At 36.5% G+C, this 13,026-nt stretch overlaps 1 protein-coding gene across 1 annotated transcript in view; it reads left to right on the top strand.

Moving 5' to 3' along the window:
• The window catches only part of SLC41A2 (solute carrier family 41 (magnesium transporter), member 2), a 44,642-nt gene that overhangs the window by 18,398 nt on the left and 13,218 nt on the right, over positions 1–13,026 (top strand). Inside the window, exons 6-7 of the mRNA XM_010192046.1 lie at positions 1,606–1,753; positions 2,308–2,387. Of these exons, the coding sequence (XP_010190348.1) occupies positions 1,606–1,753; positions 2,308–2,387 (228 nt within the window). The remainder of the gene's footprint in view (positions 1–1,605; positions 1,754–2,307; positions 2,388–13,026) is intronic.

The raw sequence follows: 13,026 nt of genomic DNA, 5'->3' as shown, positions 1-13,026 counted from the left end.
TTGGGTCCATATGAGAGGAACAGACGGAGAGGGAGAAAGTAGCAGGGATACAGCATGATTTGTGTCTTGGAAAAAAAAAAGAGAGGGGAAAAGGAGATAATTTCAAAATATTAAATAAATAGATGTAGAATGAATGATGCCTTTCCATGTGACCAATTTGAGTGCAAACAGAGATTTTTCTTCATTGCAAGTGGAGGGAAGGATGCGTTTACCTGGGCAGCAAGTAGTTCAAGAACTTTGTATCAGTACATTTTTGTCTTTTTTTGTTAAGTTTGATAAAACAAAACTGTATTTATCAAATAAAGGAATCATATACTGTGTGTACTCTTTTGAGTACATTAGGCCCACCTCTTAGTTCACAGAAAGAGGAAAAAGGAGGGGAAAAAAGGCACCACAAAGGAGATAATACACTGTAGAATAGTTAGATAAGGAAAGGAAAAAAATACTTCTCTTTTGGAGAGAATTACTTTGCATTCTCATTCTAATAGCTTTCTACTTTAAGCTTACCCAGTGAAAAGTATCTTACTATCTTTTCTGCTGGCTCTGCTGCAGAAGTTGTTTCCAGTCAGTGAGGAAGGACAGCAACTTCTAAAAACTCTACTGCAATTCTTCCAGAAGTAATTTTTAACTCCACCGAGATAACATCAAAGTAGTAACTGCTTGAATTTGCAGCCTTTGCAACAGGCCATAATGCATGAGTGAGAATACTTTTAAAATATATATATATACACTAAATATTCTTCTTTGGTAAAGTGTTAGTGTGTTCTACAACAACTGCTTCAACGTGTTAATTTAAAATACGTTTTGCATTAAGATTTGTCCAAATTCTGAAAATTTAGACAAAATGTATTTAACATTAGGAAGTCTTGGTTCACTGTAATAGCTTCTGTGTGGATAGGATTGTAAAATGAAGTAATTTGCACAAATAGTATTCTTTCTGTGGAGGCAGCTGTTTGCCATATAAGCTCAGCTTTATGATGGTACTCACTGGCATTTGCAGTTGTGTTCCTATGAAATATGATGCAATTCTGATGGATAGGTGCAAGCAGCAGAATTGTGGCTGTGAATTTTCAGACTCAGACTGGTTATAAAACAACTCATCTACTGATATAAATGTCTCAATATTACACATTGTGCTTGCATCATTTTAGATATGTTGCTTCTGGGAAGATTACCATATTATCTGTGCTTGGGAAAGAAGGGGGTGTACACATGCTATGAATTTGTGCATAGACAAAATGCATTTTCAGTATATTCAGTTTGTTTTTTTAGATATGTTACAAACTGATGTTTTATATTGCACATCCTTATTGCATTTTTATCACAAAGCATCATACAAAAGTCCTCTTCATATTCCTTCTTTGTACAGATAGTTCTGTCCTTGAGAAGATGGGAGACGGTGATTGCAGGTGGCTGCTGTTAACCATATTGTTTAGGGCAGTAGTTGCAACTTTAGGAACAGTAGTGATAAAGACTATTAAAATTCCTCAGTTGCATTATATAGTTTATAATTTATTTTAGAGTTCTTAATTAGGGAAAATGTATAGGAATGTCTTGAAAGTAAAATAGTTTGTTTTGGTTTTTTTTCCTCTATTATTATTTTAGAGACGTATTACTATGTATCTCCTTTGGTTGGTGCCTTTTTTTTGGCTCTGACTCCGATGGGGATTGTCATAGCTGCCAAACACCCAGCAACCAGAACTGTTCTCCATTCAGGATGGGAGCCTGTTATAACTGCCATGGTTATAAGCAGGTAAGTCTCTTTGTCTTGCTTCATCTTGATAGTCATCCTGTGTCTCTGTATATCTTATTTAATACCTGTTTGTACTTAAAAGAAACATTTAAGGTACCTCTAGAGTGTAGATTGTGAATAAACCTTAATCTCCCAAAATGAGGAGGTTACGAAGTTAAGTCACAGGTGGGAATGAGTCGGGAAGGCAGCAGTAGCCTGTGACAACTGAGCAGAAGTGTGCTGTAAAAAAAAGAAAGAAATATTAATCTCCTGCATTTTCCAATCAAGATTATACACTGATCTAAGAGATTATTTAATCCAATGAAAGCTATGAATTTTAAAAGTGTAGTGATTGTCTGAATTTCCATGCTCTTTATTGTACAAGAAGTCCATAACTAACTATAGTGATGTTAATCTGTAGCTGAGAGCATGGTAATGGAGAAAGGGGGAAAGATGAATTGAGAGAAAAATAGTGACTTGAAGATGTTCTAAGGCAGATTGCTAAAATGGTTTTTAAATACTAATTAATGTACCTGCTTGCCTTATTCTAAATATTGTACTATATTGTTTTTCAGTATTGGTGGCCTTATTCTGGACACAACTGTATCTGATCCTAATTTGGTTGGAATTGTTGTTTATACCCCAGTAATTAATGGTAAGACGTTGACAGGTTTATGTGCTACTATCTATCAATTGATACACCTTGGTTTGAGAAAAGTCTGTTACAGTAAATTTCTGTTATGCTAATTAGTATCTGCTATATTAATTTCAAGTTTTTATTTTGGTGTCAAGGATTGTTTATTTGAACAGCTAAGGAACGCTTCTTGATCTTATTTACTGCAACTGTTAAAACATGATAGAGAATGTGAGAAGTAGGAACCTAAAGTATGCATTGAGAAACAGAAAGTGTAAATATTGAAGTAGTATATTTAAATATTAAATGATCATATATTATATTGAAATGGTTAGGGCTGAGGAAAATATAGGTAAAATATTATTTCAAAGGATTTTTTTATGTACGTCAAAGGACAAAATTTCAAAATAGTAATTTTCTATTTACACGTAATGTACATAGATATCAGAACTAACAGAATGTTACAGGCAAGTAAACAAATCTTAAGAAAAATGTGTGTTGTTTCCTATACTTAGTATGCACTTTCCAGCTGTGTAAGAATGTATTTGTGAAAATTTGGTCCTTAAGTTAAGTGTTCTATCATCTAAGGACAACAAGAAGGCAATTTTTATAAAAACAGTTAATATCTTATTGGACTGATGCAGTTTGAAAAATAAAAGCTTTTGAGTTCGTTGGATTTTTTTCTACAGCATCACAGGGTGGATACAAATTTATTTGCAATAATTATAAACACCAGATCTGTCCCCACTGTATTGCTGCCTAGCTGTTCTTTTCCCTTTTTGTATTTCTCCATTTGATTTCTTACATTATTTTGCACTTTTAGGTATTGTTGATTTTAAAACCATTTCTTTAATTGTCAAGATGATTCTGACTTCTAATTTTTGGCTTACAAAGTGTTTTTGACTTAGCTTGGCCTTTGCAAATTCCATATGGGTATATTCTGTTCTGTTTTCTAAGCTTGCAATTAAACGAATTAGAACCACTTGTTTTCCACTTTAATAATAAAATGTTAATAAGGACTCTGAGTTTTCATTTTGAACCACATTGCCCTGATAGAATTAATTTTCCAGAACTTGATAAAACGTAGCATGGGATAGCTAAGCTTTACTACAGTTGAGAGTTAGTGTATCTGTTGCTGTGGGCATTAGGCAAGCTGTTCAGTTAGAGGAGGAAATAGCATTGTTTTGACAGAAGCATGTTCTTGGCAAATTCATGTTAGCTCTTGTTTTACGGCTTTCATATCTTCTGGTTGCTTATAAATTCTCTTATATTAATTTGTTCTAATACTTAGGTAGGAATAGAAATTTCACTGACTTACAGATTCCCTGGATTATCCTTTCTGGCCCTTTTTAAAGAGATCTATTTTCTGTTTTCCCCATTACAGCCCTTCTGGTATTCTCTAACCTCCAAGATAATCAGTTTGCAAAAATGATCACTGCTAATTCATGGATTGTTCACCTGGCTCGCTAAGGATGCACTAAATATAATTTACCCTTAGGCCTACAGACAGTACATTCCAGTTTGTGATCAGACATCACTATTTTTATGGAGGCAGTAGAAAAAAGGAATTGGCTGTGTCAATCTTCTGTAGAGCATCTTGTTCTTCTTTTCCATTAAGGTCCTATATTTCTTTTCTTCTTACTTTTAATAGGAAGCATTTCTGTGTTGCCATTTGTGTTCCTTGCTAAATGTAAATTCATTTTTACACTTCAGCTTTTGTGCTTCCTTGTCTGTGCCTCATCTTTATATTAATTTGAAGTTGTAAGTACTTGCATCTTCCTGTTGTGTGTTTCCATTTTGATTTCCAAATACCTAAAGAGCAGGGCAGGCATGTTGATCTTCAGTGTTTTTCTGCTTTCCATCTGAAACTTTTCTTGTAATTGTCCTTTTTAGTAATCTCCTAGATTTGTTTCCCAAGAGAAGAAATTTTTTCTTTTTAGGCAGTTGTACCCAAACCAGTACTCTTACCACTAGTCCTGCTTTTCTAGATTACATCCCTTGATCACAAAAGCCAACAACTTTCAGATGATTGTTTCTTATTGTTTCACCATAGGCTTCTATTTCTGCTCCAGTACAGTACCAAAATACTTCTGGATTTTCTCTGTAGACTCACTTATTCTCTATAGACTCACTTCTTCTAGACTTGCTGCCTACAATGGATACAGGTCTTATGGGTACACGCCTGTCTCAAGGCCTTATGCTTCTACCAGCTGTTGCAAGGATGATGGTCTTTCACCCTGTAGTAGTTATGGACAGCTTTTGTAAGTGGAACTATGCATCCTGTTCAAGGTCATTTTCTTTCACAGAAATTGGCTGTGAAGCCCGGATTGCCTGCATGTTCACACTTTACTTTTTTAACATTTTTAGCTAATGATTGGACTTAAGTAAATAATTTTAATTGCTAAGAATGATAGCTTAGTATAAATATGCCTCTGGAGAAAAGCGTAAATGTATCGCTTAGTTTCTGATTTTCTCTCTTAACTTTATGAAAGAATTAAGGCAATGTGCATACTTCCTTTTGAACAATCTTTAGAGAAAAAGAACTAGCCAAGAGCTATATGTAGCCCAGGATCATTAGCTGACAGGTCAAAACATCCTTGAAGAATTAGGCAGGTGGAAGAGAGGGAAAGCGAGGGCTATTGGCAGGGAAAGAAGGAGTCCTTCAAGAAGGCAGGGACAGCAAGAGGCATGCTTGCGGCTGTGGCAGTCCCGCAGCACTCCTGCAGTGATGTTTTCTGCCGTGATTGTACCACCTCAATTAAAGAAGTTGCATTTTCATAAGAAGTTTTGTATTTCTAGACTGTTCTTAGCCTTTGGTATCTGCCCCCGGACTACTGCACAATGCCTGTTATTTTCCAAGCCACACCAGGTGCTTAACTCTGTTGTTCATCTGGGTTTTTCATGCTTAACTCCTTTTCTTGTTACCCGTAAAGCAGTCCTTGCTCAGCTCTTTCTAGTAATGGACCATCAGCGACTTGCTTATAGTCCCGTATCCATGTTTTCAGAATGTTTGCTGTTACCCCATACTTAAACTCTAAGGTTTATGCAAAGGTAGCATAAGTTAGCATAAAGTTAGCCTAAGGCCTGTGGCCTGTTACTACTTGTAGTGATAATGCTTTTGCAGTGCCACTGGGCAACAACAGAAGTACTAAGGAATTCTGGTTTTCCCTCATCCACCAAAGAGCAGAAGGGAGTAGTGTGAAGGTGTTGCAATGTGTGTGTGCTAAACCCCTCAACCCGCAGAATTCTAAGGATCGAGGCATTTCTGTTGGAAAATAGAGAGAAAATATGTCATGTGTAGAGGATGCAGAACGTGACTATTTTATCGTACACGTCCTGGAAAAGGAAATTGTAGGTAGTTGAATTTTTGGTTGCTGTTAGATTAACCTCTCCTGGGCTTCATAATTCTACTGGCACCTTTTGATATTGCTGGTCAGGATAGTGTAGCAAACTAGAGTTTAGGAAATCTTTCAGTTAAAAATGCACATCTGTTGACACTCATTTACGAACATTAAAAGGTGTGCAAGACAACTTAACAGGTGGCTTTTTAAATATTAGTGTTGCAGAAAGCTTTCTCTACCACTGCTTTCCCAGCCTTGAAATTCTCATTGTAAGCCTAAGCAGTGAAAGGAGCTGAGGGCTTTCCCCTCAAAACTCTTTTCAGATGCCTTTTCCTTTCTCTTACCTTAAAGTTTGTTGTTCCTATGACACAGGAAACCTGAAAGAAATATTGCAACCTATTGGGATTCTGTCCAGCCAAATTTGAGGAGTGTAAATTTGCCCAGGATTTCAAGTTGTCACTGTTTTTTTTCAGTCCCAGTTGCCATATCTCAAAATCCTGAACAGTATGGACTGTAAAGTTGTCAGGTGTTAGGCTTCCTGTGTGCACTGTTAAGTAGCTTCCAGCCTGGTCCTGTCTAGGTGACTTGCATACTCTTAGATATGAGACAAGTTATTTTCATCACATATGTTACAGTGCGGGGCCATAAATCTTTTGGTTTAAGAAATACTGATCAGGAATTTGAGCAACCTCAAAGGTTCCTACCCCTATTAACCATAACTGCAAATATTTGCCAAGGATATTAAAATAGTTCTTAAGCAGACAGGCATTTATAGTCAGCTTTACTACTGGTGGCCAGAACTATTTCACAACCACTTTTCAGTTTCTCCCGTAAAACACATTTCTTGAGATGAATAATTATTTTTAATTCCATGGTTGGTTGGGTTAAATTGTAACTCTGCTTTTTAAAAATAAATAAATGATTTTGTGTTTTCACCCATTGTGGTACTTATAAACTATTTGATATTTGGAAGTCTGTGTTTGATGTACTGAAGTTATGAATAAAACAACTAAGCCCAAGCATAGCTGAACTTCAGCCTGGATACTCATGTCGATCTTTATGTTTTCTAATGGATGAGATGGTTGAAATTTGCAAATCCTCTTCCAGCATCACGGCACGTTGAATTTGGCTGAGGAATTGCAATTTGCAAGTAACCGAGTTCCTTTTGTGCAGAGAAAAGATAATTCTTTAAACAATTATATACTTCTGAATATGCAGCTGAAATGAACTAAGGTGCAGTTACCAGATAGAGCCACTTTTCTCTCCACTTCTGTTGTATGCTTAAACAAAATATTGTGAGATATCTTCTAAGTATTTGCATTTCAGGAGTTACTGCATAATAACAAACATGTTGGTACACCTTACCCCCTTTTTATGCTTTTTGTAAAATGGAGGTTCTGCAAATGAATTCTGAAAACTTCTGAAAATCAGAAATGCTTTGCAGGCTTTACGTAGAAAAGTTTGCCTTTACAGATGGTTTGAAGCAATACCCTTTAAGGATGACATAAAACTGTTGTAGTATTTCTTTTTCTTTGGCTGTGCATATTATAAGATTATAAGATATCTGGAGAGAATAAATGTAGATCAAGGAATATGAGAAACCCATATGAGAAAACACCAAACTTACTGAATGTCTGTTGTCAGGGAGATGAAAGTTAAGCTTATGTAGTATATTCCCCAAACCATACCTTTTTTATCTATTAGTAGGATAAATTGAATTACAAACTTTAGGGTTTTTTTCAGAGAGCTTTTGCTATAAATTGTGTGCTTTGGAGAATATGGAAAGAAAATACCCAGAAATCATTCCTCCTCAAAAAAGAAAATGCATTTTTTAATAACTTTGTATAATTTAATCTCTTATAGCATTCTTGTGCTCTCAGCCTTCACACAGCAGAGAAGTGCTTTGATTAGAAGATAACCTTTGTCTCAGGTTGTTGAGCATCTGAAATTTGCCTCTCTAATTTACAAGGGAAAGCATTAGTGTACCAGTATGGTAGTAGAGCAATTTGGCTGTAGCAAATTAATTGTTCTGCATCCTGAATTGGAAAGAATGTGATAGTCTCAGAAGGCACCCATATTGTATGAGAACTTTATAATTCAGTCTTTATTTTCACATGAAAAAGGAGGAGGGTTTTGATATTTGGATATTTAATTCCAAGGCATTATTGAGTGATAGTTTTAGTACTTTTTAGTTGCTAGCCTGTACATGTAAATCTGCATATTCTATGCTATTAGAGAGGTGTGTTCTTTCTTTTACATCTTACTTGTAAATTCTTTACAAGATTTCACTACTTAGTAGTTTTCATGTCAAAATTATATCCAGAATATTTTAATTTTTGGCAATCACTGAACAATTTTTAATTAGGCATAAGAAAGCAATGATTTATAAGCCAAATGAAGCATAAACGACTCAATTTTAAGATGTAATAGTTTGCATATGTAATGTCATATCAAAGACTTCTCTTAAAAAAACATCCATAGAGGAAAAGCTAATAATTTCCAACTGTTTCCCCCTAAACATTTTTAAGTATTAAAAGAAATGCTGGAAAGTACAAAGGAAGATAGAAGAAATGTGGATGAAAAAGAAACCAACATAAAAAGTATCTAGTTAAGCTAGGCTTTTATTCTAAGTAATTCACTCACATAAAACATGATTTTTTGAAGTTAGTGATAGAGAGGTCAGGGCAAAAATTGATCTTGAATTTTCCGAAAGATAATCTGATTAGTCAAAAATGTAGAGATTTTGGTCACTATTGCAAATGAGATTCTTCTCCTTCCTTTTAATTCCATTTTTGTAATACAAATTACATCAAAGAGTAAGTTTGAACTGAACTCCAGAAATACTAATTGGCACAGCTGACTATTTTGAACTATGGATTGTACACAGGAGTGCACAAAAGTGAGAGTGTTCTTGCCTTGCTTCTCTTGATAGATTTACCAGAAAAATCAATCTGGGAACTGTGTTGGCCTAATTCTTCCCTTATGTGGGTTTTAATTGATTTTTGTCCCGCTTCACAAGCTATATTGTAGATGCTTGGGAACAACATGGTATTCTGTCGCTGGTTAATCTCTCTCCATAGAACTGGATTGCTAAAAATCTTTATTATTGATTTGCATATGGTTTGCCATTCCTACACAATTGTTTGTGTGCTCTACCATGCAACTGTTCTTTATTATTTCGTGAACAGCTATGGCAGTGGTTATTAAAACTGAGTATGCAGGCTTTCTCTTGTGGTCTCAGTGTTTTGATAGGAGGCAGTTTTCTGCAGGAACCTTTCTACATTTATATGCATTTAAGACAAGGAAAAAAGGAAGAATGAGGTGGGAGCCTACAAGAGAGAAAGTGACTTTATAAATAAAATAGTTGAATACTGCTTTGGAAAATTGCTCTTACCTATCATACTGTTGTCCTGTGGTGCTAAATAAATACCTTAAATGAGATTTTTTTTATTAATTAGTAATAACTTAATTCTTCTCTTTTTCTGGAATCCCTGCTTAGATTTTGGATCTGATTCGCAGAAATACTTGACATCGATGGGTAAAATTGAAATAATTTAGTAGTCTGCCTTAAATACTAAAACATTATTTGGGGAAAAAAGGGCTTAAATATTTTACATTGACTATGCAAATCTGAAAAATGTTCTTTGCAGAGAGGTGTGTTTAAAAAAAAATGCATTAATGTTTGTAAAGCACTCAGACACCACTGAAAAGCAGAAAGGAAATTTGTAAGTCTCTATTCAGTCCAAGCTTTGAATAGTGTACATTAAATAAGACAAACAGGTATTTATTATATGCTAAGGACAGAGCAAATAATCAGTTAGGGAGTACTTTGTGGTATTGAATTAGAAGACTGAGAGAAGGAATAGTAGTCTTATTATTTGACTGCATCATGATTTATATAAATTCTACCTATGAAGCATTTACAGACAGGTTAGAGAGCTGCATCTACTATGAACTTTGGCTTTGGAACACCCGGATTCTGGGTGCCTGGCCTTTTGCAGATAAACGAAAACCCTGAGCAAGGGGCTCCCAATGGTGTCTGAAAGACAGTGAGCTACCCTGGAAAATCACAGGAAGATAAGTACCTTATCTGCTCAAAATTCAAAATTTAAAGTCCTTTCCCAAGGTTAGGTGGATACATCTGTTCTTCAGAAGTAATAAGTAGTACTTGCTCTGCTCGTTTGAAACATAGCTGAAATAGAGTTGGGAGGAAGAGGAGGCTTTATGTACTTTTTCATAAAATCAGAGACTCATTTAAATTGGAAGAGACCTTTTGAGATCTATTCCAATCCCCTGCTCGAACAGGATCCACTAGAGCAGGTTGTCCAGTACTATGTCCAGTAGGGTTTTGAACATTTTCACAGATGGAGACTCCACAATCTCTCTGGGCAACCTGTTCCAGTACTTGAGAACCCTCACCATAAAAAAGTGGGGTTTTTTCTATTCAGATGGAATATCTTTGTGTTTCTGTTTTTTCTTATTGCCTCTTTTTCTGTCTGTGGGTATTACTGAGAAGGGTCTGGTGCCCTTCATCCCTCCTGTCAGGTATTTATATACACTAATAACATCTCCTTGAGCCTTGTCTTCTTCAGACTGAACAGTCACAGCACTCAGCCTCTCCTCATAGAAAAAATGCTGCAGTCCCTGTGGCCCTGTGTTGGACTCACTCCAGTAACTCCATTTCTTGTACTAGTGAGCTCAGAAAAGGACATGGTACTCCACATGCAGCCTCACCAGTGCACTGTACAGAGAAAGCATCACCTCTCTTGGCCTCCAGCTGTTGCTTTTCCTGGTGTAACCCAGAATGCTGTTGTCCTTCTTTGCCATGATGGTGGATTGCAGGGTCATGGTCAACTTCTTGTCCTTCAGGATCCCTGGGTCCTTCTCTGCAGAGCTTCTTTCCAGATGGTCAGCTCCCAGCCTATACTGGTGCATGAGGTTATTCATACTTAGATGCAGGACTTTGAGTTTCCTCTCACTGAACTTCATGAGATTCCTATTGACCCAGTTCTCCAGCCTATCCAGTACCCTCTGAATCGCAGTGCAACCCTCTGGTTTATCAGCCTCTCCTCTCAGTTTTCCTTGGAAAATGTTTCTCTGTTTATCTACACATGCAGTATAAGATCTGAGGGAATTAAACAGCCTGATGTGTTACCCAGAGCACTGGGTGGTCTCGAACTAGTTTGTGTCAGCAATACCCATCCAGCTTCCCTTAACTTCTGTTTTTTTACCTGTAATGAGGGTTATGAGATGCAGATTTGCTTTGAAATATTGTTTAAGATGCATTGATGTGAAGTACTTTTAATGTAGTTTTCAGAATAGCATGGTTACTTCTATTATTAGAAAAAAGTCCTTTTTCCAGATAGTGATTAATAGAGCCTATTAATAGCCGTAGGCCTATTCGCAAATACATGACATGGTTTTGGCTCTACTTTGAATATGGTTTTCTGTGCTTGCTAGACAAAAAAGAACTGCAATAACAGTTTTCAGAAGAATTCTTTATTCTTGCTCAGCCCTTAACTGGCTTGATAAAATGATGAGGTTTTCAATTTTCTTTTAATGTTGTAAGTCAGCGTGACATCCTTCACGCTCTAGCAGACAACGCCTCTTCTGCTTACTGACGAAGTAGCGCACTCGTACTCAAGTTGAACACATCTGCTCTTCTGAGTGGAATGCACTAACAGTTGCAGGGTTTTTACTTTTGAAAAATTATTTCCTCTGTGTTGTAGTTCTCATGAGAATGAAAAGAAGCTAACAAAGTTAGTCTTTTTTATAAAGATTTTGCTATGATGACTCTAATACCGTTTTCCAGGAAAAAAATCTGACGTATGTTCATGGAAACAGTTCTTATATACGTCTATGGAGATTTTCGTAATAAGAGCAGCTACTGAGCACATGAGCATTTTATGCATTCAGAAGATGCTGAGAAGTTATCAGTTTTGTGTATTGACATCTTGCCAACCTACACAGTTTTATCTGTTTTCTACTTGCAGGGATCTGATTAATCCAATACTGCCGAGAAACTTCACATGCACAGTAACTGCTGTTACAAAACAAACTGAGCATCTCTGTACATATTGAAGTGATTAATTCAATGCAAGCACAGCTTTATACAAGTCATTCTATGACCAGCAGAATAATGAAACCTATTTCTGTGCTGATTTGTATCCTGTGTTTTGGGAGCACCAGATAGCCCTTTCAACCCGCAGCGTTCCCTATGGACTCGTGCCCCTGCAATACCCATTGCTCCCAACACCCTCTCCATTTTCCTCTGCTTTCCTCATCATCATTGTTCCTCCTCTGTGTCCCTGAACTGCTGGCTGAGCAAGAGGCACCATGCATAGCTCCAAGCTAGGTGCTGACTGCTCAACTGGCATGCATATGCTGTGAACTGTACAGCTCATATCGCTGCCTTTGGCTCACTGAGGGCACTGGTTTGAAGCTTTATTTACCTAGGCACTGTTTCCATTTAGTTAGCTTGTTTAACCACACTTGGAGGGAGGTAGTATCACTGTCTTTGTGTCAGATGTGGTTGATATTGGCCCTAAGGTTCAAAAATAATCAGAAGAATTAGTAAATGAATGGATAGAACTAAAAGACAGTGTGAGTGCTGCTGCTCATCACCATACATTGTCTGCAGTTTGTGACTGAGCAGGATGTATGGATTCATGAAGCCTTACACTTCAGTTCACTTGCCTATGAGTTAAAAATATACCACTGATATTAGATTATTGAAACTCAGAACAAGTTAAATTTAAAATAATTTTGCTTAACATATGAAGATTCCATTTCCAGTTATCTAAAACAGATTATATATTTTCAACTTAGCTGTATTTAAAAGAGAAAGTTACACCTCTTGGAATCACACTCCCCACTGGCTGTTTTGGTTAGTGTGTCAGCTTCCTTTGCAGTGCAGATATCGCCTCCTTTTTCCAGTGTCCCATGGCTGGCCAGTTTGGTTTAGAATCACTTTTAATACTTCTACAATCGTTTTTCTTGTTATCTGCATGCACAGTAGGGCTTGGCGTATACTTTCTCTAAGCAGTGGTTATAAAAGTAAAAAGATTTTGATTAATAGCTGCCCATCAAAGGGCTGACAACCAATCTCATACCTTCCTTCATAGAGTTATTCATGTCTCTGTTGTCCAGATAGTTTTTTTTAATTGCGATTTCAAATTTCCATTTACCTTAATTCTTTTCTCCCACTCAGTTTCCCTTGTTATTAGGGAAGAGGTCCAGATCATCTGCCACATTTCTGATTGTCCGAGTTTGCTGAAGCAGATAACTATCAAGAGGGAATTGCATACATCCTAGGAAAT

This window comes from Mesitornis unicolor, unplaced genomic scaffold, assembly GCF_000695765.1.
Source record: "Mesitornis unicolor isolate BGI_N332 unplaced genomic scaffold, ASM69576v1 scaffold36319, whole genome shotgun sequence".
Lineage (NCBI taxonomy): Eukaryota > Metazoa > Chordata > Aves > Mesitornithiformes > Mesitornithidae > Mesitornis > Mesitornis unicolor.
Note: the sequence above shows the minus strand (reverse complement) of the source record. Positions and strands in the feature narration are given on the sequence as shown.